Here is a 27,960-nt window from a genome sequence, read left to right as displayed (position 1 = left end):
TATGTTAAACTCACAAATATGCATTGATTAGCATGTAATAATTTACAAACTGATGCGTTCTCAAAATTTTGTAATTAACCTATCAAAAATAGATAGGTGTGGGCCCAATTATTGTTAGCAGAATAAAAATGCAACCCTCCCTTCTCCAGAAAGCTGACAATGAGCTGACTAAACATCAACCGATGGTTCTAAGCTAGCATTATGCTAGCTAATGTTAGGCTCGAGTGTCCTAAAAAATCCCACTTTCCCTCTGATTAAACACTTTCATTACATTCTCACGTCATATGAGAGTTTATTTGTGTCCAAGTCTAACCATTTTAGATCCACTTAAAAGACAGTTTCAGTAACACCAACACATAGGCTAATACCAGCTAACAGCAGCAAAAACACAGAAAAGTTCATTGGTCAGAAGTGACTCATTAGCTGATATCTAAGTCCTTCAACAAAGTTTTACAGCCTTCTCCAGAGTAAATAAACGTCGACACATATTGAGAGCTGAGGTGAACAGCAACCTGACAGCCTAAACTCAACATAGACTAACGGCGGCAAGACTTTTTTGTCCTACAGCAACCACCTGATGTGTTTGAATTAGGAGGGGCAAGAATGCAGGACTCAGTTAATGGCAGTTTGCAATCTACTGACATTTACTGGTGAAATTTTACACACTGCAAGTTTAAGTTAGATGCCAATACATGCTAGGTGTCACCTCAGCTAATTTTAATCACAGAACTGGACCTCTCAACCATGCTTGTGGCATTGGTGCCTTTTCAAGCACTGTGTGATTGAAATTCAAGTATCATTTTATCAGCGCTAATAGCAAATATGTGTATTTTTGTAACACGCTCATACGGTCTGTGCCTGAACCTTGCTAACGAAGCTAGGTAGCATTAGCTGCTAACATAGCACTCCAAAAACTTAACCTGTTACATGTAGTGAGCTACTCTGATTAGGCTTTGAGAACCCGTAGAGCTACAGCCACCTCTTGAATCCCTTCAGCAGTAGTCCAGTGTTTATTCATGGTCTTCAGAGGTATAGCCAGAAGGTAATCTCTTCTGGCTGCAGCTTTATATTCAGCAGACAAATATGAAAGTGTATCAGTCCAATATTTCCACAAAACAATTTATTCAAGCAAAACATTGACTCCTGAAATCTCTCCCCTTGTGGGTTTTATTTGCAGAGAGAGCAGCGCTGACAGTTTGCAATCTATTTTATAGTTTCCTTTTTGTATTGAAATCATAAGCAGTGTCAACAGTGTCTGCACCAAACTCTAGTAATATAAATCACTGCAAAGTTTGCCTTAATTACTTCCTGCTAGATAAAGTACATTACACTCGTACTTTGATGCCAAACGACGACAGGATCAGATTCATTCATTACCTGATTCCAACAGCACACAAGATTATATTCCTCCCATAAAACTTGGGGATGTGACAGAGTTCTTTGTGCCGGCCTTGGCTTGAGTCCAGCGGTTCAGTCCAGCCCCTGCACTCACAGGTTTGTGTGAGAGTACTCTCTGTGCTTTCCCCCTCTCCATCCTCTTTTCGGTACACAGTCAGACACACGTTGGAGAGCCACAAGACGCCGTTACCTCTCCTGGATCTATATGGGTAGAAAGAGAAAAGGGGGGAAAAAAGGACAAACACAAAAGCAATCAACAAATCCCCTTTGCTTGAGTCCTGCGAAACATAATAGGGCCAAATCATCATCTATTTAGCTTCGTCAAATCACTGACAGCAGGCCTTGATAAAAGAGAGTGGAAAATATGTAGGGTACAAGACTGTGCCAAGACCCTCACCGACAAGAGCCCCCTATTGAAGCCAGATGTTGACTCAACTGGCCAATTTTGATAAATGGCATAATGATTACCATTATAGATCGGGTAATTTTATATCAGCGTGCCACATTGTTGGTCCTCTTTAATGATAGCCAAATGAACTCTGGTTTGTGCCTGAGGCCAGGTGGGCTTTTCTGCTGTTGGTATGCAACATGCAGCGCTTTAACCACCATTAGGAGGGCGCCTGTGCTGAAGTCAGGGCACCTGGTCTTGTGGGCACCAACTGACAGTTCCTGTTGTTGCCATCAAGTGTCCAGCTGAGCCCTGAGCACATCACACAGGTCCATAATGAGACTTAATTGGCGCTTTAGCCTGACTTTTGCCTCTTTCAATGTCCTCAATCCCATTAGAAAAGCTTATTCGATCAGAGCTTCATGTGCTTGACACAGTGACCCAGATGGATCTTACCTTGTGTGACCCGCGAGGTCCCAGCAGACTGATTGTGCTCTGGTCCGAGCACTGAAGTCTGTCTCCCATTCCTTGGGGATTGGCGTATTACAGCAGATTAGCTGGAGTAATACCTTGATGGACCATGGGTATGCGGGGTCATGGGATCTCTTCAGGACATGAAAACTAATGTTTGCTTTCAGAGCTAACTGTCACAGACACACTTCTAAGAATCAAGGAAATCCAATTAGTTAAATACTTAAAGTCAAATAGTCGTCTTTCCTCTGATCTGACACTGTCCTTATTCCACCCCTGCAACAGCTTCTATCCCCGTTTTCCTCTTCCAGTCTGAGTTCTTGTAGAAATGTTCCTGAGTGACGTAACCTGAACCTGAACATTACAGTTGTCTTGGATTGCAATACATCTTTGAGGATTTCTGGTCTCTGGGACTTGCTTTCAGGAATGTGATGCAATGAATTTTTATTGAATGCATACTGAGGACCCTTCGACACATTCATATTACCTATGTGATGTTAAGGTCTATAGGTCATACCTACTGATAGTGTATTGTCTTCTTCTATGGTAGTTGTAGATTACATTAGATGTTTCACAGACTGCAACTCTGGATTTTAGGAGAGAGAAGCTTTAGGTGATGATGTGTGTTCACCAAAGGAGTACAGACACAGCAAAAACTCACATGTACACTAGCATTAGTCTGGGTTCATTGAAGCTCTTTTATTATCTCCAAGATTTTTTCTCAGTGAGTTCACTTTAAAGGAGAAATCATTTTTTTAAATGTCTGTTCCAGGTAAACACGATTCCTTCTACCCATATCTGGATTATATTTGAATAGCAGTTTTATGGATGCTTGTGATCGAACACTAAATGACAAACATTATCCCTAATGTTATGGTCAGTGCCCTCACTGAGCTGATGTCATTTTACATATACTTCTATTGATGTATTGTTCCAAAAACACCTCACCGATGCACATGTGTGTGGGTATTCCGGAATCTTTTTACACGCTCACATTGTGTAGCCCTGTCTTAATTAGGTAAAGAACTCATAATGTTAATTGTCTTCTTTTACCTTGCTTCACTCATACACTCACTTCATTAGGTGTGCCTACATGAAGTGTAGGTGTACAGAATCACACTGTTGCTGCATATTTATTGGCTCGATATCCATGATGAGAATCTCCCGTTTGACCACATCTCAAAGGTGCCTAACCTAATAGTTGCAACCTAAGTTGTAACAATTGACTTACTGTTGTCTTCCTATGAGCTTGCAGTAGTCTAACCAGTCTCCTCAAGCATCAATAAGGCATTTTTTACCCTGCCTTTCACTGGATATTTTCTGTTTTTGGACCATTATTTCCAAACGCTAGAGTGGGAAAAATGTGGGAAAATCCCAGCAGATCAGCAGTTTCTGAAATACTCAGAGCAGCTCATCTAAATTATCTTTCTTCCCCATTCTGATGCTTGGTTTGACCTTCAGCAGCTCTTCTTGACCATGTGCTTAAATGCATTGAGTTCCTGCCATTTGATTGGCTGATTAGATAGTTGTCTTAATGAGGAGTTGGACAGGTATTCCTAATAAAAAGGCCAGTGAGAGTAGATGCTCTTATTAAACATGGCCAAAGTTTCAGATAACAAGGTGAGCATATATATATCATAGAAAGAATAGCTGTAAGGCAAAAACTCAAAAACTACTGACTTTGTAGGATGATCTTGAGCACGCAGGTCTAAATGTGAATAAAGAAACCATTGGCTTTAAGGGAGGGTAATCAAGATCATTTTGAACTGTGCCACACGCAAAGCCACCTTTAAATGTAAGGTGGCTTTGCGGCCAGCTGTCTTGAATACAGACATCAGCTGTGTCACCTTACTCGTTCATCAGTTAATGTCATCAGATATCGAACTGGGACTTTTATGTGCCAAATTGCAATCATTCACAATCAGCGAGGACCAAATGCAATAAATAAACACAAGAAAGAGCCACAGTAATGAAGTCATTTTTGTAGCATAGCTCATTTTATTGTTTAAACAGTTTTGCATAGGAAATATATCCACTTCCAGTAATTGACTGCAGTAAAAACAGCTGCTAGCAGTATAGGCTGGATATAACAGTAACAATCACAAAAAGTTGAGCCTTATTTACACTGATTTTAATCTTGTGGCAATTTTAGCCCCTGCACCAAATGTAACTAGCTTGAAGGCATCGCCTATTGGGTGGCGTTGATAAAAATCAATAAAAGAAGGGATATCAAGGCCTTTGCTATACAGTTCACAATGGACACCTGTGGCTCCTAAACTGTAAATGAAAAGATGAAAAGAACAAAAAAAAAAAAAAAAAAAAAAAAGGTTTTCCAAAAGTCCTCTAAAACGTACATTCAGATACATACATAGACCTTTGCACACACTTGCAGTGTAACTACGATCACTACTGGAGACTGTTTACATATTGTTTTGTTGGTGTTGTTGTTGTTGTTCCTTTTATATATTTATATATATATAGATTCCACCGTGATTCCTAAAATAGAAATGTGTGCGCAGAGGGAAGTAAAAGTGCCACAAGACCCAAAAAGAAATCAGCCCTGCAGAGAAAAATGGTGACTAAAGAAATTCCGTCATTGCGCTTAATGTAGCACTGACCCTCCCGCCCAACTCCCCCCTCCCTCCCTGAAAAAAAAAGAAAAAGAAAAAAGAAGAATTTCCTATTATTATTATTATTTTTTTTTTTTAAACAAATCCGACGTGGGCATCGTGTGCTGACGTAATTCAAAAATGAATAAATCACAAAAAACACACCAAAAGAAGTGATAAAGAGCATATTTTCAGATGCGCTTGCCACATTCTGCTCGGTGTGACACCGTTTTCTTCTCGCCACGTAGGAAAGTTAAGCCTATCACATTCTACATATTGTATACAACAGACACTTGGACAGCTTGAACAGGCACTGCATTGCTATCTTTTAGTCTCCTTTTGGTGAATGTTACATCCTGTAAAAATGCTGGTTTTTCATGTTTCATAACAACCTGATGCCAAGTGACTAGCAGCTAGCCAAAGTATGGAAGATGTGTATTGCTCATGTAGGATGAAAATGAAGTTTTCTCTTAAGTCTGCATGTGTACAAGCCTCTCAGTCCCTACAGAATGTGTGACATTCAGTTAAAAAGGAACAATCTCACATATTGCATGAGCGCCACAGGTCCTCCTTGCATAAAGTCGTCCTGTTTCTCTGCGATCGCAGCGATCAGTGTAATAATACTTTCCAGTCTCAGTATTTGCTCTGAATGGGGGCTCTTGAAGCTGCTGATGGCTTGAACACTGATTTTTTTAACCCGAAAACACTAGCTCAGCTGGAAGGTACAGTACCCTAATCTGAAGCACCTGAAAAGCATGTAGTATTTGTTTGTAGTGTGAATGGAGGGTTTCCTATAGTACATCAGGATTTGACAACGTGTGAAATGACAAAAGTGCAAAATGAGTGGATGCTTTCTTTTAGGAAATTCTTAACACAGCATCGCCTGCATGCGAACGATGCGCACGGCTCCAAACTTGCCAAATATACGGTGAGATGCAGCACCAATCACGTTGCGACAATTGTGAATTTTTTTTTAAAGAACAAGAAGAAAAAGGAAAAAAAAAACAATGCGACAGATTCATCAAGGACGTTTGTCACTGCAGATTTTACCCTGCTTCTCACTTAAGGTCAGGTGCAAACTGGGGCCTTTGCCTTACAGGTTTACTTCCCAGCTGCTACAAGAAACACACTCACACCACAATCTTGTTGGACAAGAATTCACACCCATTTCCAAAGAAAAAAAAACAACCCCCGAGATAAATCACATCACACGCTCTATGGCCACACTACTGAAAGAACAACAATTCAAATATTCATGAAGTCTTTCCCAAGTGGAAATATCTAAGCACTAACCAAGTTCAGAAATAATATTAATAAGAATAAAAAAAAGCCTTCAATGTTGTTGTTTCTTAATATTTATGGATCAGTACAGAATACACACTCCCTCCCCGACCCCCCCCTCTTTTATCTTTACATACAGGAACACCTGATGAAAACACTAATCAGGGAAACCTGGAGAGTTCTAACTCAAATCCAGCCTCTGAAACAAACAAATCCAAATTTAAAAAAACATTTTTTTGTTTGTTTTTTCTTTTTCTTTTTTTTCCTAAAATGGAATTGACTCATTTTCCCCAGAAATGAACATTTACAAATGTGGGCTTCAAAGAAGAACTCCCCCGAAAGTTTACAGTGTACAAACTCCTGTCCTACGGCAGGCTTTTTCTTTTCCTCGACAGAAAGACCCTCATCTTCTATCGCTGTGTAGTGTCGGAGGCACTCGATCATACATCCAGCTCGGAAATTTAACCGCGTACGCACTTGCACGCACGCTCAAGCTGCCAAAGCAGAGTTCAGCCTCGCAGACTGCAGCTATCGACGCAGTCAGGATATTTACCATTATGTACAGTCTCCTCTTCAAACAGACACCAGCACAACAGCACAGTGACCCTGACACACTTTTAAGTTGCGCACACAAACACACGCACACACACACTTGGGGACAATGCACTTCAGTGGGGTCTCCAATGGCCAAAGGCTGCAAAGCACTTATAGTTTTTTTCCTTTTAAAAGAAACAAAAGCAACCAAGAAAAAAAAAAGAGCAGTGCACTTACAACGGGGTGACTTTTTTCGTTTTGTTTTTTTCAAACATTTTCTTTCTGCGTGAGAAATCTGGGTGAAGACGGAGAGATTGAGCTTGACTTGAGGATTACTTTTTAACAACGATTTCTGCTCCTTAGCCCTCTGCTGGCGCCGGAGAGCTCTCGGGGGAACTCTCCGAAGGAAAACGTTTCTTTCACGATTGCAGGGAAAGAGTGCAAAAGGTGTCATAGCAGCACTGGCTGCGTTGCAGCTTTCTGCGAGAAATTTTTTTTTACAATAAAAATGGCAAGGTATCGATTGATATAAATAATGCCCTGTAATACGCCTGAGAGGTTTAGTTTGACTTCTGAACACTGTAGGACGAGGATGGGGGGTGGGGGAGATGATTGCCTATGTGCTATTTAAGTGCTAGATTTTTTCTCCTAGTGGATTCTATTTAAGCTTCTACTGGGGGCATTTGGACAGGAAGTTAGAAGACACCACACTCCTGCAGTCCAATATTTCCTTTAACATACTCTACGGGGCTTCTGCTAGGGAAGCGTCTCAGGAATTGACATATGTGCATATCGTATATACATTTATACAAATCTACTACTTATAAAATACTTTCTAAAGGCTTGCTTGAGCCTGTCTGGAACTGATTTCAACAGGTCTCACTAGCATTAGTCGGTGTGTGATTGTTGCGCAGTCACAGGCCACTTCACTGATGTGTTTAAGGCATCTACTTGGGAATTGCATTCGGCGACATCTAGAATAGCACGGCGTAAAGATTCGGAAAAACGCGCGCGACGCCATCGGCTGCGGCTCTCGGGGAGCCGAGACAGAACGGGATTCTACGCAAAAATGATTTCTTCAAATGATTGTCGCGCTCAAGTCAAGCTGTCTCTCCAGTGGAAGAAGAAGAAAAAAAGAGCTCCTTCAAGGTCACATGCTAGCACCCCAGGTGGAAAGTTGAAAGTAAGAGTCACAGTAGACCAATCAGTGACTTTGCAGCCGCAGCAAGCCCAAGGGTGCATCATTTTAAGATAAGTACTTCTAGAAAAATACCACCCCTCCTCCCAAATCTCGCAAATTCATAATACACGGGAACATGTCTCACCGTCATTCGGTAGGCCTATAAGCTAAAGAAAGAAAAAAAGGAGAAAAAAAAGACCTTGTCTCACACTGCATAGAAAGCAGTCCCCACTTTGGTCGATAAAAAAGGAAAAAAAAAACCACCCACAACAACAACAACAACAACAACAACAACATCAACAACAACAACGACAAACAACGATATCAACAAAATAAATGCATTACAATATTATCTATCTCCAAACTAGCCTCTAATAATTGACGCATCTATAAGCACTACCTACATAGGCAAAACTTGGTATTGCATAATTTTCATAATTCTGAATTCCACCCTCCGCAATAGTAACTGGAAGATGAACGAAATGAGCATTGAAAAAAAAAAATAAGGAAAACAAAAGATGACAGGTTATTAGAAAAACCACCAAAATACTGAAAACAAACAAACAAACAAACAAAAAAAATGCTGGTTGATTACAAACTTTAAAACGGCAACTATACACAGCCTTGATATGCAATGTAACTGTGACATAGAGTAGTACATGAAGTTAAAAATCAACAATTTCATTCAGAGTACAAAACAATTCTTATCATAAAAATGTTAATTTTTTTTCTATAATGATAAATGCAGCAAAAAACAAGTGTAGTGATGTCTCTATATTCAAAGGCAAGGCACGTAATGTGGACTATATGTCATCGTGCAAATTAAGAGTACTGGAGAGATTTTTTTTTCCTCGTATATAAATATGTCTGGACTGGAGAGGCAATGGCCGTGAACACGCCACGCGCAATTCTTGATTTCGGGGATTTGCCACCACCTGGATTCGGAATTTCAGCTTTCAACCTCTTCCACTTTAGAGTTAACCTTGCACAAACTGTAGCTTTACCCATAAGCCCACGCTACATTTGCATGAATAATACAAATTTTCCCATGAATTAACACTTCTTAGTTTCTTTTTTTCGTAAACATAAGCTTTAGAAGCTGTTGGCCAAATGCGTATGCTCTTGATCTCATCGTGAACATTAAAAAAAAGAAATCTTTTACACTATGTGCATCTCGTTTTCTTTACTTACGATTTTTCTTTTTTTCTGAAATAAATAAAAAAAAAATCTCCCCATAATGATGGGAAGGGCTCAAAATAAGTGCTGGTTTTGCTCAGCGCTGCACAGGTAGCTTTAATGCTCGCCTTCAACTGCCTTTCCTACTTAATGTTTTTACTTTTTTTTTTTTTTTACTTTTTTCCACGCGAGGAGACGGATATCGTGACTGAAATCAAATTCAGATGTTTTCTCAAACATTTTACCCATAAAACATTTCATATTTATCCCCCTTCCTTTAGAGTCTTAGGGCTGACAGACTGATAGCTTCCCTTCAAAAATTCAATTGCACTTGCCTCTGTCGCATTTTTTTTTTTTTATATTCCTTTTTTTAAAGGAGATGCTAATTCTTTCGTGAGGGGTCCAATCTCAAGCCTAGCATTTAGTGTTGTTTTGAAAACTGCATTTAGAGTTCTCAACCTTTACCCATAAAGCCCCTTTCAGACATGCACTCCTCTCCATTAATCTGACAGCATCTTAACATTTACGGGCAGCTTTCGACACGGCGCAGGTCTCAGTCGTACTGACGGACAGGCACGCACAAGTTTACCGTACAGAAGAGGGTGGGGTACGGCGGCACCGTGCAGTAAACAGACCCTGTACTGTTTTCACAGCAGATATTTTAACATGTCAAAGCAGGAAAGGGTGCAACATGCAGATGTTCTGTGAGGACCCACTGGTGTCACCATTTAACGCTCTAGGTAACCTCTTAACCATCACTTTTCAATTGGAAAGCTGTGAACTGGTGCGGTTTTTAGCCAAAACATGTCCCACAGGACAGGAACTGCTATCTGTCTGGATGCTGGATGACGCTCCAGATGATGGCAGTTTACCCCACCAACACCCATCCTAACTTGTGCAGACTTTGTTGCCCTTTCAGCCAGGAGGGTTTGCTTTTGGCGTCCAGCGTTGCCACTGAAGAACATCCTGTGCCCATCTCAGAGATGCTGCTGGCTCAGACCAATTTAAAAAAAAGAAGTAAAAAGGTCGGGGAAGTCCTGCTGTTGCGTTTGCTTGCTCACTGCCCAGCTTGCCATGACTTACTGGGACACTTAATGAAAACTGAGCCATCATCCTGTCATGTGGAAATGTCTCCTGTGAACAGGGTCTGTGGCGGCGAAGAGAACTAAATATCGCCGGGCACATCTTGCGGCCACAAATGCAGCAAGCTTTTTGCACATACCGAGGCTGTCTGCGGCGCTGCCGTGAGGAGCGTTCACGTAAGAGTTACCGGTGTCTTAATCGCTTTGACAAACCCGTCAAGCCATGTCTGAAAGGGGCCTAAGTGTTTACATTAATTCATGAAGTAAGTAGCAGTAAAGAATAAACAAAGTCAACACATTTTTCTGAACAAAGAGTCGTATCACAGTAAACTGAAATCAATGGAAGAAGAAACACTCTGAATTCACAAGTTTTGTTCCTATGGTGCACACAGTGAATCGTTTGATGCGGGAAAGCCTCTTCTCAAGAGGTCTCAGTTGGAGAGCTTAGAGTCTCTGAGCCATCCACCAGGCAGAGGTTGTCAAATATGCAGACCCCCTCACTTATGCGTGTGTGTGTGTTTGTAAATCTAGATTTTACATCTTCCTCCAACATGGAAAAATAATAGGAATCGCCGCTAAGAGACTAGAGTGTCATGCAATAAAACATTAAGGCATCTATACATCACAGTATCTGAATGGATTGCAAAGTTCTGCAACACACAACAACTGACTGGTGGGTGGTAGGTGTGTGTGTTTGCGTGTTTGTGTGTGTGTGGGCCGGGGTGAGGAGACAGCAGACCTGAAGCTTCTTGGTTTTTTTTTTTCTTTCCTCTGAACGAACCCTCATCTTCACTTCAGGGCCAGTGTCCATCATCGGGAGGGACGGGAGTGGGGAGGGAACAAGGAGGGGCTGGGATGAGGGTTGGGGGGGGGGATAGTAGAGAGGGTTATGCAGCGCTTGCTGCTTTGCTGGTTTCATCCATGGCTGTGGACACCTGTAGTGCTAGCTCCGCACTACCAACACCCCCACCCATCCATCCACCCTGGGGGTCATCCGGCCTCTGTGTGATCAGTTCCCTGTCTCGGCGGGGACCAGGGGCTCACCAATGATGTTTATGCTGTAGTTCTGGTGGACATTTGTTGGCAGAATCGGAGTCCCGTTCGACACTTGGAATGGAACTAAGCTCGCCCAGGTACCAGGACTGTGGAGACAGAGAGACACAGAGAGAGACAACGAGATTACTCCTGTGCCGTTTGCAGTCAAAATCAGATTCTTTCACCCAGTTATCCTGAACGCTGCTTCGCTAATGACCAGCTCTGCTGTCATCGAGGTTCGTGGTCTTGCTGTTGGTTTGTTCAAACGCAGATAAACAAAAAAAAAAGCTCGTTAAACTAAGCTGAGGGGATCCCACTTGATTCCCAGTGAAGGACATCGTGTGAGAGGGCCGTGACGCAGCCGCTCTTCTGTGCATTAACGGCGGTGGAGAAAAGCGCGATGGGGGAGGAGGAGCGCGATTGGTAGCGGCGGCGGCGGTGAAAGAGGAGTGGTTGTGGGTAAAAAGTGTGGGGGTCCCTACACAAAGCTGTTCCATCCCTATTCATCTCACGCTAATGGCAAAACAACACAGTGATTGTTCCTGGGGAGCAACGGTGCTAACTGAAAACGCGAGCGGGAACAAACAGCATGTTGTTCCCGAGGGGTGCTGCGCAACGTAGATGTCAGATAATTAGCCCCCCCCTTCCTCTTTTCTTCCCCGCAGGGCCCCAGTGTGCACTCATCTAACCCCCTCCCACCTCTCGTATCACTCCCGCTAAGTATGAAAATACCTGTGTTACACTTTTCACCCATAACCGATGCACGCATACGAAGCATCAGCACGCTGTTGCAGCAGCTGAAACGTGATGGATGGAAAAAAGAGCAGGAAACAGATAAAAGTGAGGAACGCAGGAGTGGAGGGAAAATGCAGAAAAAAGGAAAGAAAAGGAAAGCAGGCTCAGATGGAAAAAGGGGACAAGGAGGTTTTGTTTTTTGGGGTTTTTCTTCACATGAAACAAAACACAAGACAAGCCTCGAGTCTGATGATGCTCCTGTGCAGAGACTCGACTCTTTGTGAAACTTCAGTATTAGACAACACTGTCTGGGCTCATAAAAGCAACTCATCAACCAGTCTGCATTTTTTACAAATCACTAGTCACCGCTCTTTTACTTAAAACAATGAAAGTGCAAATTCAATTCACCTCACGGCCCGAGAGGCCCGAGTCGCTAATAAAGAGTGAAAGACAGAAAACACAAGAGCCGAGGAGACGCATTCAAAACAAAAGCAAACATCACTCAAGTTTTAGGTTGCGTTTCAGTGCGCAAAGTGTTAAAAAAAAGACTTCAAGGCTAATCCTCTCTAGCAGTTTTTTTTTACCGTCCAGCCCGTCCTCGTTCTATCCTCCTCCTCCCTCCCTCCTTCTCTCTTTCACTCTGCCAAAAATCATCGGACAGGAAACAGGGGATTAAGTTTTTCCTACCTTTCTGAACAAAGAGCGCACAGAGTGGCCAAGGACTGCAGCGCTCTCCTTTTCTTTCTTCCTTCCTTCCCTTCTTTTATATCTCAATGTTTCGCTTTTCTTATGAAACGCCTCTCAGGTAATGTCTTACATTGTTTAGGAGGTGGGGGGGTGTCAAACAGCTACAAAAATGCACTTATTTTTGCACAGATCAGTTTTAAACTGGCTGCCTGTCCGCACCTGCATCCTATAAGCAGGGTTTTTGTTTTACAGTACAGAATAACTTTCTGCACCAGTCTCTGTGCATGCATTAGGGTGTGTGTGTGTGGGGGGGGGGGGGGGGGGGGAGAGAGAGAGAATCAGTTGCCTCATTAGTATGACTGAACTTGCAATTCAAACTGTGCAGGAAATAAGGGCCCCATTCACAGGAAGTCAGATGTTCACAAGTCAGGTATTTTGTCCCCTGTAGCTTTTAAATAATTAAAAAGACATAACATAAAGACAAACATTTTATTTGAAGCTATTTGTTGTTGTTGCAATCTTAACCTGCATCAGTGCAGCTCCTCTAGATTTTGTCTCCACACGAGCAGCTCTGAGCACGGCTAAAAGACCTGACCTCCATCGCCGCGTTTCCTTAGGTAACCTTCAAGATGGCCTCCCCCTGCCCTGTCCAGCTCCCAAACCTCACTAATTCTACTCCCCGCGAGCACAGCCTGGCCATACAGCGTGCTTCGTTTAAGGATTAGCTCCCTAAATTAGATTATCTAATGGCATCTTAATGGATTGCTGACCCATTTCCTGCACAATAGCAACATGCGAGTCTGGCAGCTTTTTAATTTGAGGGCTAGTACTGAAGAGGCCTAGCGAAGCGCTCCATTTAAAGGGGCGAGCAAGATAAAGGAGAAATCAAACTGATCTCATCTGTATGTTGAACGATTGGGCGTAAATAATCCATCAAAGAGGGAAAAAAAAGTGTAATAGAATTACCGTCCCCATCCTTGCAATAATGTAAACTGAATCCAGTCGGGATCTATTCTATCTTTTCTTATTACTGTACGAATCACATGGTGAAAGGAGGAGGAGTGAGCTGGAGTGTGAGTGGAAAAAGAGACCTCAGGCTTGCAGCGGGGGACATTTTTCTCTGCTATCTCTACTGGCCCATTAGGAGGCCTTTCGAAGGGGGTTCTGCTGTGTGCGTTTGTGTTTGTAAAAACATTTGTAACTTCAGCGAGCGCAAAATGACCTGTACACCCACACACACACACACTCACACACACCCACACACACTGTACATATCCAGGGAAAAGGGGAAAGGGGAGACGTAACAGGAAAAGGCTTAGCTCAGCTTGCTCGCTCTAGCATGGTGAAATGGTTCAGGTTTTCCCCCAGAGAGGGAGAGATACAGTATGGAAGCGAGGGAGGAGGGGTGTGTGTGTGTGTGTGTGTGTGTGTGGAAGGTGGGGGGGTCTGTAACTTTAAGTTACAGAGAGTAAAGCATGACTTGAGCACAAAGTTAAACAAAGCTAAGCTTGTTTAAATACAGCGAGCAACTTAACCGCACATGGCTAACAATCTGACCTGAAATGACTTCCTTTTTTAAAATTTCCACATTCTTTGTCAAATTAGTTTCATCAAAGCATTATTTTGTTGTTTTTATTAAGAATGAATCCAAGAGGAAGAAAGGCTTTATTTCAAAAGCTGAATCACACTGCAAGAGTTGTCGTTATGCAGCGAAATATAATATTGGTATTTATATTTATCGCTTTCCAACAGATATGAAAAGAAAATATGACCTTCTCCTCTCGTAAAAAGGTTTGTGTTCGTGTGCATTTACAAAAGTCGGTTCTGGGGAAAACAGAATAAAGGGACTCCGCTGCTAATCGAATTCTCAAGTGCAAAATAAGAAGTAGTTACTGGGAAATGTATAAAACTATTAAGGCATGGAAAAGGAGATGAAGTAACAGAAAGGGGGCGGGGGAAAGAAAACATGAGGGAGACACAAGGAAATGTGTGTTTTATCAAAGGCATGACCTCATCTCGAAAAAGGTTAACATCTGTAGCAATAACAGCCACGGCTACTGGCCCCGTAATTGCATTTATATGTGAATGTAAAAAGGAGACAATCAAGGAAATCATACATTATACTGAGTTACTCATTTCAATGGTTATATGTTGTGTGTTTGTGCATGTGCATGTGCTGAAAGAGAGACAGAGAGAGACGGCATGAAAGAATGAAAAGGTTACCTTTGCCAAGTAATCCCCAAAGTGTCGTCAGTGGCACTGGGGCCATAATGCCTGCCGTTTTGAGTCACGCTCCAGTCACACTTCCTCAGCTGTCAATTGAAACCTAGCAGTCAGATCACTGGGCCAAGACAACTTCCACTTCAGATTACACTACAACTCAACACTGTATACACACATGCATGCAAAAGAGCCTAGGGCAGGAGCAGGGGAAATAAAAAATAGATTTTTTTTTAAAAAAAGGCTCCAAAATGAATCCTAAGAATGAAAACTGAGTCAGTGTTTTTAATACTTATTGAGATAAAATAACAGCTACAGGTGAAACAGACAGAAAATAAAAAGCATGCATTACAGTTAGTGGAAACAGCTAACCTGGAAGCAAAACAAAAAACAAAACGAAGTTAGTTAGTTAGAAAATGTGAGTGGCATCATACAGGAAGTTCATCTGTGAGCAGTCTCTACTGTTTTCGCTTGTTTATTTATTTTTGTATTTTTTACCTGGTAAACCAATGAAGCCATGCAATCCACTGGATGCATGCACCCTGTCCATAATGATTGCTTCACTCTAAGTGCACTTTCAGATTCAGGACGCATGCCCTCAAGCATGCAGACTTTTTTCATCAGCTAACTGTTTTTATTGATTAAGGGTCGCAATTACAATGAAGTTACAGCACTCGCCCACACACACACACAAATACACGCACGCGTCAACGCGCACACTAACCCCTTCTCCCCTGTTTTAAGACATGCCAACCTGACATACAGATTACAAATTACTGCAACAAAAAAAGCCACGCACAAACTGTGTCTCCTTTGCATGCATTATGCGAGCGCACGTGTCGGCAATCCAGCTGAGAGCTATCTCTGCCAATACCAACCTAACCTTGCCCTGTGGTCAACACATTCATTTAGTAATGCATCGGGATAAAACTGCACTGTTAGCACTCCTCGTGCAGTGGCAGACGTTTTGCAGAGGCTCTTAAGAGGGATTTAATCAGATATACGCATACGCTGAATATTCAGAGCCATTTGCAACGGTCAAGAAATGTGTTCTTTTTTCTCTGAGCACCTGGATGAACACATCGGGGGGGGGGGGGGGGGGGGGGCTGATGGTTTCCTACTTAAGCCATACTTAAATTGAGGGATGTTTGCGTTGTGTTCCTTCATCTTTCCTGGAACAAATGTGAAGTAATGGCAAGAAACAACCAGCAAAGGGAATTAATTTTAAGCAACGGTGACGCGATAACAGTCATTTGGTTTCAATTTAATGTATCGGTTTCATTTGATGAATTGCTCTGAGCGGCTGATTAATAAAACTGAATAGGAAACAACGCAAACTTGTTTCATTCAGTGTGTTTTCTCAGTATTTATCAAATGCTGGGAGACCAAACCCCCACGCTGTTCCCGCACTCTCCAGCCTGACAAAAGCTTGGAGAGAATGCGCGGGTTGGGCCAGACGCTCGGTGCCACCGCTCCTCGAGGGGCTCGCCATCTGTCCGCTGGCACCGACACATCAGAGTCGCACGGGCAGCGGGGAAAAAAGGGGAAGGAGCCGGGGAACGTTAGCAAACAGATGCGGGCAGATTGTGGATTAGAATCCTTCCTTAGATAATACCAAATGACATCTGATCACGGATCTTTCCCTGCGGAATGCTAGATGGTGGCATTCCCTCGAGGGGTTAACCAAGGCGAGAGATGAATGGAGGGTTTTCACACATTCATTGCCTGGGAATCGTAGAGCAGGTGTGAGAGCGTGTGGTGGTGGTGTTTTGTGTTTTCATTTTGAAGCCTAGTATTAGTGTGTGTGTGTCTGAGGATCTCTATTTTGCGAGTGCGACATTTAAAAATAGGCATCCGGTGAGAAGTAGATTTTTTTTAAATTTATTAACAAGTTATCACAGGAGACATAAGTTTTTTATAGCAATGAGATATAAATTTAACAATAATTCGTAAGTCGATGACGATCAGGAAACTCGTGTGTGCTACGGGGCTAAAATAATGACTTGGGTATTCCAAAAACTGTAGTTCCTTCAGAGCCCTCTGCTTTTGGGTTATTTTAAAAAATTAATAATATCTCTGGCAGCGGCAAGGAAATGCGAAACAGATTCAGTGGAAGTCACGGCCTCTATCAATCACACATACAGACAGAGACTGAACCTCCATGGTCCAGACACAAGGCTGACCGCATTTAAAAACCTTGACTGTCTCTTTCCCGTTCCTTCTCGTCCTCGTTCCTACCGAGCCTAGCCAGAAACGGCTTCAACCAAACAACTGACATCGTCAGTAAAGTCTTATGGACCCCCCACACAATACGCATCATTGCCAGATGAGGACAATGACTGAGCATTCGGTGAAAGTGTTTAGTCCTGAGGGACTTGGCTCGGTGTCTCTCCCCGCTCCACGGGGCCAGATCCTAGGCCGCTAAATCATACCACAGAAAACAAAAACAACTGCGACAAGCAGAAGCATGATGAATCAATGTGAAGACTGTTTAGACTTCCTTAAGCCGACAAGAACATTTATTCTTGGGAATATAGCATGTAACCTTTCAGAAAGGTATCATTGTTATGCTTACAAGGCTCTCATTCTTCTACATTTCTAAGCTACTGTCTTTTTGATAAAATGTTTCCCAAACCAAATCTAAGGGAATCTGTTAGGCCCAAAATAATTCATCTTTTGACTTGTCAGTGCAATAAAATCACAGAATTATGCCACCAAAACATAACTGTCATTAACTAATAAAACTAGAGTAATTAAATCTTTTACTATATTTCTTTATTTTAAGAGCCAGCAGTCCTTACTGAGGGGATCTTTATATATCTGGCTGATTTCAAAATCTGAAACAGAAAGGCTTTGTAGCCTCGGGGAGCCACGGTTTGGACAAAATTCAGCAGTTCATGCAGCTACTCTCAGACTGCCGCTGTCTTGTGTAGTCACTTTGTGCCCCACTGAAAGAAGTAGCAGGGCTACTAGAAATGTGGAAGACAAACTGTGCGACATCAGCCAAGTGAATCCTCCCACTCCTCCTCCCTCTCCTCCCGAGTGGGATAAAAGCATCCCACGACTGCTGACAAATATTCCCCCCTGTGCTTTTTTTTTTTTTTGCCCTGATTTTAGGAAATTCAAGTGAAAAAGGCAGAGAGAAAAGGAAAGACAGAAAGAGAAGTGAGGAAACAGAGGCCAGCTTTGTCTTTTTTTTTTTTTTCAAACTAAACATAAAAAAAGTGAGCTGAGGAGAAACCCAGCGATCATTATGTAGCTGTGTGCAGATGCATTCAATTAGTTGTGGTTGGAAAAGCCTTGGCTCAGAACAGCGCTTTCAATAAGACTGGGTAGGGGAGAGCACTCTCCCTCTCTCGTCCGACAACACCGCAACAGTTCTAACCTCGCAGATACGCACACCCCCACACACACTGACACAGACATCTATCCCAGGACATCCTGTAGCCAGTCCTGAGGCAACCACCCGACGCCAACGCTACATATTTAGCACGTGTACGGTAAATGAGGTAAATGAGTGTGCTGACTACGTGTGGTATGCGTGTGAGAGCTTCTAAAGTACGTGTAAAGGAAACAAAAATGAACACATTTCACTCTCAAAAGCATCCATGTGTACCATCCAGCTTCTAATGGCAATGACCCTTCACCTTTCTTAAGGTCTCTTTTTCCTCAAGTGTGGAATTTAAATTCAAGCACACTCACTCAAAATGATAGTTTAAAATGGGCATAATTTAAGCTGTTAATTTAAGCTTCTCAATTCCAAAGTGAAAATATTATGCTTGCATATCAAAGGTTCAATTGTGGTTTGAACAAACAAACAAATAAATAAATAAATAAATAAAAGAAAGCATTGCTAATTTTTTATGCCAGCATCCACGGCTACGGTTGACCTCAACTTATCTGTCGTTTAATCTGAACTTCTGAAGTGCTCTAATCTAAAGGGATCATTTACTGCTCCCTAGACGTCAGTAGCAGTGTGTTTCTGGATTTTGTAGAGAGCAGGGATTTCATAAAATGGGTGGAGACGTGGGAAGGGATGAAAGGATAAGATGAACAGGTGAGCTGAGTGCTGAAGGGGGTGAAACCTCACCTGTTGCTGGTGGAGGAAGGTGGGATCTCTAGGGTTTAGGCCCACAAAACGATTAGCCGTTGGCGTGCCAGGCGATGAGTAACCTGGGGTGCATAGCATCACAAAAAAACAAAACAAAAACAGAAATAAGTGTCTGGATTAAAATTTGGATTTCGGGAATTTACATAGAATTGACCGCTGTAACCATAGTAACATTGTTAAATTCCACTGATACTCTAAACTATAACCATATAGTGAAAACTGCCTGCAGGGGTTCCGCAAGATTCAATGCTGGGTCCACTCTGATTCTTTTTATCGTTTGCTTCTAATGTCAGACACAGCCTAAAATCTTTTTGTCGCCCACTAGTGGTTTATGGTCTCACCTGGCTGCACTGACAAGCAAACTCCCGGGCAAATCCATTCAGTTGGCATGGTTACCAGAATACTGATACTGAGTGATTGAAACAGACAAACTACTAACTAGCTTTGTGTCACTCTCATGTTCACTTACTCTTCAAGGGTTATTTTTTCTAATAGAAATAATTAGATCAGTGCTGCCCTTAGCAATGACTTTCCACCTTAAGTGCGATGCAAATTGAAAAGATGCGAATTTAGAGCACAGACTATACACTACGTTAAAAAACACAATCCAGTGTGTTTCTAGCGTGAGCTACTACACGGTGAGGAAGTGCTGTATTTGTTGTACTGTAGGTACTGTGTGTCAGTAGTGGGCAGCAGGTACTGGAGCTCACCTTCTGTTGATGTGGTGATGGGCTTGGTGTCTGGCATGGAAAGCGAGACAGGTCGCACAGCGCCGTGGTGTGGGGAGGGAGCCAAAACTGGGGTGAAGTGGCCTGGGACCTTTCCAACAACCTGACCACTGCTGTTAGGCTGCAGGTGGGGTACAGATGATAAAAAAAAACACAACAACAACACAATTATGCACTTTATTTTTTTAAAGAACTGAAATAACGGTCACAGTAAACATGAGCTGCATGTTCTTGTAAAAACACCACCTAAAATCTTTCACTTCTCTTTTATTTCAAAGATAATGCGGTAGGAGTAATAGAAACCAGGATCGTACTGAAATAATACATCTGAATTAACACAAAAAGCAAAGAAAATCTGTTTTTCCCCCCCTAAACATCCACATGTAAGAACCGCACTTGCTTTGCCCGCCACCAAAAACGTGTCACCTTATAAAACGACAGACTGTGTCCAGTGACTTGCGTTTACAAGCGCTTGCTCCCTTGTTAATGTGCAGTGGGGTAGATCTCAATAAACTAAGACAAGCATGCAACAAACTGAACACTAAAGAGGCTGAACATCCTATCACGGCGTCATTTCCCTCCTTTTCGGGGGGGACGTAACCGCCTCTGTTTGCCCTGAGAAACTTACACTTAACAACAAAAGATTGCTGGACCACTGACTCTCACACTTAATGCTCCGCCTGAAGAAAGGATTTTAGTACTTTCAGCCGCTGTCCTGTCACAGTTATTACCAAAACTCTGGGGGGCATGAGCAACAATAGATCTTCAGTCAATGACAATGTAATTCCTACATGATTCTAAACAATGATTTTAATGGTGCTCATAAATGGAATTTAGGGGGACCCGGGCATGAAAAGACGGAGAGAGAGCTGTGGAGTGACCTGTTACAATGGTGTGAATGTGCCAGTATAGAAAGAAAGGCAGTGGGACTATATATATGGAGAAGGAAATAAAGGAAGCTAGTGGGAGCTACTCTTTCAGACGGCTGGAGACTGTCTGGGGCGTTCATTTCGGGGCCGCCCCAAGTTCAAAACTCAAACAGGCCTTTTTGGAAAAGAATTGTGTCCGCAGGGTTCCCTTCCATGTGAATAGAATGTTTAATTAGAGTGTAATATAATCTGCGTTAAAGCAAGCATAAAAACATTCTGGCACTCGTCCATGGGATTATAAGCGCTGTGTTATTTGCTGTGCCCCCCCAACCTTCGCTACCCCCCTCACCTCAGTCTTCTTGCGCTCTCTCTTCCCTACCGGAGCCCACCTCGCTAGCCAAGTCAACCCCCCCAACTTTCCAGCACCCCAGCAGAGGGCCAGTTAATTCTGCACAAGAGCCGGGCCCCGGCAACGGCAAATATTTACAACCTTTATCATTCCCCGCGGTTTTTCTCTGGAGTAACCCTCTCTCCTCCCCACCTCCCCACACTTCCAGCCCGCTCCCTGCTCTGGAGATGGAGCCGTCTACGAGGCCTTTGTTTACAGTTAGAACAGCGGGGATATAAAACTCACATAAATATCACACGGCTCTCTCATCTATAGAGACGCCTGCTAGCTCCATCCAACACACTGGCCGCAGTGTGTACCCTGAATGTAGAAAAGCCCAGAGCTATTTGATTTATTGCCACGTCTCCGTGCAGTATTGTTTGTCATGTGTGACTGCGATTGCAATAGTTTGTTTGGTATTTTTTTTTTTTTTTTTTTTATATGGAGTCACGCGGTTGATTTAAAAAAAAAAAAAAAACAACAAATATAAGGCTGGGAATGTGCTATAACCTTTGGCGTGAGCTCTATATCAAGCAGAATATATATGCTTTTTTGGTCACATGAAGTGGTAACAAAAATAAATCAGTACTTTCTCCACTGATATCATGTGATTTACACTAAATTAATTAATTTTAAGTCTGGGTTTGTCTTTTTTCCAATATTCTGTCCCCTCAAAAAGGCAAGCTGCCCAGTACTACAGTGGGAGGGAGGCAGGAGTCCATCAAATTTAGTCATCCTAAGTGTATAAAAAGCGCAGTTTGAGGTTTGTAATATAAAGATATTTAGAGCAGGGAATGAGCAGGTTCGTGTGGAAAAAATCTGGAAAAATGTTCTTCCCTGATGCAAAAAGCACCAATGAGGCAATAATGCTGAAATACAGACAAACAAATGCTGTAATTCATACATTCGTTCTCATCTTTAATCTGTCGGATGGAAATGGAGCCCAATAATATAACAAAGAACGACTAGAGGCCGTGAAAGTTGTGCCAAACAACCCTACGACTTCTGGCTGAAGATCTGGCTAACAGCCTTTTGAAAACACGGGGGGAAAAAACGAAAAGACAAAAAAAAGTCTGACCTGGCTGCTCTGCGGGCTGGACGGGTCATATGACGGCACGTAGCTCTTGAGGGAATCAGCAGGGTTGAGATGAGGCGGGTAGCGGATGGTGGGGTGCGAGAAGTAGGACGACGGCGTCGGGGGCAAGATAGCCGAGGCCGAGAACTGCAGCGGCGAGTGTGGAGGGGGGCTCCTCGCCGATATAACTGCAAGACACGCAGACAAAGGAGCGGAGAGAGTATGAGCCTTCGACTGTGTTTAGGCAGGAAATGAAGTCAAACGTTAAAGAAGAGAGTCAGCATTTGGAACTCACCACTGTGTCCTACACTTGTTAGGCCTGGGTGATGAGGCTGAGGGAAAGTGCTGAGTCGAGGTGAGGAGTCCTGCGGAGAGGTCGGGCTGAACAGCGGCTTCTCTGGCTTCTTCATCGTAGGAGAGGACATCTCTGCTGGTAGGGAAGGGCACACGAACAGGTGAATGAATCTGTGCTCAGAAAACGTTAGCGAGCCTTTTTGATTATTGCTCAATAGTTCAAAAGTTGAGCTTCTTTCAGGTTACAATCATGGGACTCAAGTAAAAAAAAGTTTCTCCCAACTTCCCTGACATGAAATGACTTCCCTAATGGAAAAAAATGAACTTTTAAATATTTTCTTTTGCAGATTTTTCAATTTTTTTTGTTGAAAATTAATCAAAGATTTCCCCGTAGCTTGTACTAATTCTTCCATTTTTCATGAATGAAAGGAGCTGAATGCCAAAAGTGAATTACGGTTGAAATTAAGCACAATTTGATCTGCTTGGGATTAGTGCGATCAGGGGACCGTTTCTTTTCCCCCCCTCCCTTTCGCCAGCAAATGTAACTCACAAATGAAAAATGGACTCTGCAAATTGCAGACATCCCACGGGTCAAAATCACATATAATCTCTGGAATCATTATAAACCACCGGACATCCGCTAGAAATGAAAAATGTGTCTTTTGTCATGTCTGAGAAGACAATTAAATCCAGTGAAGTGACACGCAGTCGGAAAGCAGCTGGTCGTTCAAATAGGATTTAAGGAATCTCAAGACCCTCACGTAATCTTAAATAGAATATTACAGTGTTACATCTGCTTTGTTTGGCCTCACACACTGTTTGACAAGCCACCGTAATTCCCCATGAATAATCCTGGAGGCTCAGCACAAGACATGGAATTTGTTTAGGCAATTCGTGTAGTTCTATGAAGTCAAAGTAGGTGCACAAACTCAACTTACGAGTCGCTCATTATTGCTGCTCTACACTTTCGTGAGCAATGTTCTGCTGTCACGGCTGCGCAGTTTTCAATTTTCCATGGTAAGACGCAGTGTCTGAAGGGAACGTGATAACAAATAGATCCGAAAGGCAGTGGCTTATGTCTGCTTGTGCTTCTTCTATGAACATTCATCAAGTGCTTTTCTGGTCTGTCACAGATTCTTGCGGTGTATAACTTTCACATCATTCATCTCTTTCCCCCCCATCCTCCAAAAAAAAAAAAAAAGAAGCTGTGTAAACCCCATTTGTTCAGACGTTTCTGTAGTGTTAACCGTCCTTCCCTCCCTTTTCCTAACAACAGGGAAGGATCCACCCAAGTGACGGGAAAAATCGCTCATCACCAGAGGAGAGAGCGACAAAGGTGGCTGGAATTCAGGGGGATTTCCCAGTCTGAGGTTGCAAGAGGATACAGGCTTAAGTGCTTTCATTTTGTGTCAGAAGAAGAAATACCTTGGAGAAGATTTATATCGCTGCCTAATGTTTCCAGTAAAAAAAAAAAAGGGGAAATATTTTCTCCAGAAGAAGTATTCAGCTTTTCCTCTCTTCTGCTAATTAACTGCTTCAGAGACTGTCCCAAGAAATTAAACTGGACAATTAATTAACAGACGTTAAACACTTTAAATAGTTTAAATAAAAAGGTCCAAAGTGTCCTTGCAGTTAGAGCAGATTGGCCGTCCTTTGGAAACAATATATTTTGTATTAAAGGGGGTAAATATGACACCGTAATGCAAAAAAAGGAGACAAATGTGAAAATGTACAGTACTTTAACCAGAGCACAACACAAGAAAGAAACTATTTCTTCCACTACATGGTGAGGTTTTGTCAAACGGCAACCATGTGGACAAAATAATTGCTTGGCACTTGGTATGACTCATATGGGTTTAATATCACCCCACTTCTCATTTATTCTCTCTTGACAGAGTAATGGCTGTCTTTGGAGAGTTTCCTACCCACTGCTTTCCCTTTCTCCTCACCCCAAGTGTCTAAGTTTACACAGAGCCATACTCTCAGGCCTTGTGCACAGGGACACGCTGAAATTTCATGCAGCCACATTGGGCTGTGGCTGAATCCCACCAGTGCTGCGCCTCCTGTGTATCATGTGGTGTTTTTCCCCACTCAGCCTTCCTACTTATTATATTAAAATAGTTGAGCAAACCAAAAGAGAAGTGTTCAAAGTTCAGACCGAAGCTAGAAACCGCAGCAGGCCTTGGCGTGGGGGGAAGAGATGTGCTTTACTCTCAATGATACTGTTCATCACGTTCAAACAAAATGAACGTTTACTACTGCCTCACTTGGTTAAATCCAGATGAAGCGTGGGCATCGGAGTGTTGAAGGAAGTCAGCAGAGAGTGAGAATGATCTGGAAACGTGGGACAGCGAGGCCTTAATTAAAAGCGCGACGGGCTCTGCTCTGCACCGGGAGATGGCGAAATAAGACATGCAGCGGCCCTGTGAAGATCTCACTCTCTCTCGGACGGAAACACACATCTTTATCTACTTCCTTATAATGTGAGCCCCATGCATTTGCTTATTATGAGTTCTTTCCCTTCTGTGCAATAAACTCGATCATCAAAAGTCCACTGATTGGCTTTTTGTTCATAACTCACTGCAGATCTAAACCGGATGAGGTTTATGAAAAAGAAAGTGCTGCGTAAACACAAACTTAGAAGGAAATTCCAGTGAACTGTTGCATACAGATAATCATTCACTTCAAAGCTGTTGAGCCGACACTCTACGCTACTTCCTTTATACAAACGACAGGTGCGAGAGAACAAAGATTTGTATTCAACCAGCAACTCCAAATGAATGTACATATTTATAATGACTGTTGATGCCCAAGGCTATATTTGCCATGGTATGTATTTTCATAGGGCTGAGCAGCATTGATGTACAGTAGGTTATGACAAGGCTGAGAGTTTAAGAGAGTTCAGCTGCTGTTGCAAAACAATGCTAGGTGTTCACTTTGATCAGATCTATTTGCATGCCAGGACAGAAGATCTTCTCATCCCTCTGCAAATTAGCTCCACATGCTCTTGTGCAACCGTGAGCCGTGCACTCTGTATGTTTGTGCAACCATGTAAATAAGAAGGAGAACGATACTGGGAAAGACTCACCTCCGTCTCTGTCGCGCCAGTTTGCCTGACTGTTTGGCGGGCTGGGTGATGAGTAGAAGTCGGGTCCCGTCGGGCTGGTGTCCATGTTCTCCTCCATGTTGACGGTTTTGGGCCTTTTGCTGCACACATGGACAAGTTTACGGTTTAATGCAGACAGTAGTTTGGGGGACCGCAACTTTCAAGAATGCAAGATGGTGTCAATACTGATTTAGGGGCAGTTGGAGAAGATGTTTGACAAAGATTAACTGGCATTATGTACAAGCTTAGTTAAAAGGAAGAGTCCAATATTTTGGGAAACACCCTTGTTTGCTCTGTTGCCAACAGTTAGATGGGAAGACTGATGTCACTCTCCTGTTAGTGTGCTAACTCTAAAGCTAAGGGCTGGAGATGTTTAGCTTAGCTTAGCATAAAGATGGAAAGCAGAGGGATGCAGCTTTATACTGACTAAACAAATGTAGTATAATGCGGTACGCACATTTGTCATCATCTTTGTTTCATTTGTGGTTCATTTTGGCAAAAATATATACAAAGCAGTATCTCGGAAGAAGTCAGTGCACTTCCCTTAAATTTAATAAGATATTTTTGTGTTTAAAATGATCAGATAAGAAAGCAAAGTCACTCTGACGCTGCAGCAGAACTGCAGCAGCACTTTTATCTCCAAATAGCTCTTATCCTGAAACTCTATCTGTTACTGTAACTTCCACTGACCTGCCAGGAGGGGAGGACAGGGGGCGATGCAGCCCCACGCTGGAGTTCAGGTCATGATAGTAGGGTTGGCTGGGCATGTCCGCCATAGAGAAGTTTACCGTTGCACCGTGGGTAATGGGCACTGCAAAGGACACAGAGAAAAGGAAATCAATGTCAGTACCGTCAGACTGAGGACCATCTTTCGCACAATTAGATGCACAATGGCTTCATCGGCTTTTATCGACGCTTTTTGTTTAGAGGCCTTGTGCATCAAATTAAGTGCACTCTGTTCACAGGTTTAACTGTGTGACCATCACAAATACCTCAGGTGATCATTGACTAACAAGTGTGCTTGCCAAAGCGGCTGAAGGGAAGAACATGTTCAAGACACCGGCAACATTTTGTTAGAACAGGCGAGTTATTTTTATTTGGCTAGATTTCTTTTTGGCTTTACAACAAATTAAAGAGTGAAATGTTTTTCTTTTTGCATTAAATGCCTCTTGTGAAAGTTAAAACGATGCCTTCGGATTGCTTCTAAAGAAACTCGTGGCAATCGCCAGCATTTCCTTCACTTCTTTATCATCGGGCGCAAAACTTGGCAGTTTCCTCACATAATGATTTACAGTGGAAAAGGTGTTGTTTTTCTCACTGCGGTCAAGGTGAGGGATATTGTTTCAGTGGGGGCCAGGCCTGTGTTTACAGAACAAAAGAGGTTCACCACCCAGCTTCTCTCTCTCTCTCTCCCGCTCTCTTTTTCCTCTGCCTCTCACTTTATCTCTCTTCAGTGTGTGGCCCGCAAGGCAGCCTGCAGCTCGAGCGGTTGGTTGGTTTGGAGTGGATGAGAGGATGGAGTGTGTGGCGCCGTCTGTTGTGGTCTGAGGTTCACCACTGGCCTATCCCTCCGCCAGCCTCCACCCTGGCAGCCCGCTGTAGCCCTGGCAAAGGCCCCTACCCGCTGCTACCCATACCGAGCTGTCTGTGGAGGAATGCACCCGGCCTGCGGACGCTTAAGATGAGACCATTGTTTTTATTTTGTCTGTTTTTTTAAATTTTCTCATTCATAGCTTTGAACATTCCCGACGATTTCTCTGTGTGCTGGTTTCTCTTTATGGCTCTCTCCTCTTGGCTCAGCACAATATTTGTTGACGATGCCACTTGGCCACCCTGCCAGTCATCTCATTTGATAATCTGGGCTTGGACATTTAGGCGAAAAAACCCCCAAAACAAAAAACATTAAATAAACAATGATTCTGAATCAGCTGCAGGAGAGGATTTACTTTGAGTAAATTCGCTCAACAGTTGCCCGTGCATGCCCACATTTTCTGTTGACAAAATATTGTTACACTTCCAGTCGAGGCTCCTGTTGCATTAATGAGCGTCCTCGGCGAAATGCAGGACTGCAAGTCAGCCTTGAACTCCGCAGCCCCCCTTTCATGGACTTCAAAGAATGTCTCAACGGCCTGGAGAGTTGGGAGAGAAGCGTGATGACGGACGAGCGGCTGCTTAGATATCTTCCCAGGGAGCGACTGGCTGAGTGAGTGACAATTCCTGTGCGTCCGTCGACCTTTTTAAAATTCCAGCGCGACTTCAGTCGGCTTTAGTGAAACCAGGCTCAGTCACATGAGAGCAAACATGGCAGCTCAGAGGCCATCTGGTCAGGGGGCACATTAAACACTAAACAAAAACACAGAGTCTTTCAAAAGGATATTCAGTGTGCGAGCATGGAAACAAGTAGGTCCTGTCTTTCACAGCACAATGAACGAGACAGCTGAGACAAAGTGGCTCACGCTCTTCCATCAGAGACGTGCTATGCACTACATAAACTACAAAAAAATTCAGATTTAATCAGCATTTGTTGTTAGCATTGCAGTGAGATTTTTTTCCAAAAATAAAGACATACTTAAACTATATACAATTATTTTCT

At 42.9% G+C, this 27,960-nt stretch overlaps 1 protein-coding gene across 6 annotated transcripts in view; it reads right to left on the bottom strand.

Moving 5' to 3' along the window:
• Positions 1-4,232: 4,232 nt before the first annotated feature.
• LOC134624930 (nuclear factor 1 B-type-like) overlaps positions 4,233-27,960 on the bottom strand; it is a 65,230-nt gene continuing 41,502 nt past the window's right edge. For 2 of the 6 annotated variants that reach the window (XM_063470130.1, XM_063470128.1), the window contains exons 5-12: positions 26,058-26,178; positions 25,350-25,468; positions 22,263-22,397; positions 21,971-22,155; positions 19,618-19,756; positions 18,887-18,969; positions 14,800-14,888; positions 4,233-11,261 (exon numbers count right to left, since the gene is read on the bottom strand). In XM_063470130.1, the coding sequence (XP_063326200.1) occupies positions 11,129-11,261; positions 14,800-14,888; positions 18,887-18,969; positions 19,618-19,756; positions 21,971-22,155; positions 22,263-22,397; positions 25,350-25,468; positions 26,058-26,178 (1,004 nt within the window). In that variant the 3' untranslated portion in view covers positions 4,233-11,128. The remainder of the gene's footprint in view (positions 11,262-14,799; positions 14,889-18,886; positions 18,970-19,617; positions 19,757-21,970; positions 22,156-22,262; positions 22,398-25,349; positions 25,469-26,057; positions 26,179-27,960) is intronic. The other 4 variants (XM_063470131.1, XM_063470129.1, XM_063470132.1 and 1 more) reach the window with 3 other exon arrangements.

This window comes from Pelmatolapia mariae, linkage group LG3_W (assembly GCF_036321145.2).
Source record: "Pelmatolapia mariae isolate MD_Pm_ZW linkage group LG3_W, Pm_UMD_F_2, whole genome shotgun sequence".
NCBI lineage: Eukaryota > Metazoa > Chordata > Actinopteri > Cichliformes > Cichlidae > Pelmatolapia > Pelmatolapia mariae.
The sequence above is the reverse complement of the archived record's forward strand: the minus strand, read 5'-3'. Positions and strand labels throughout refer to the sequence as shown.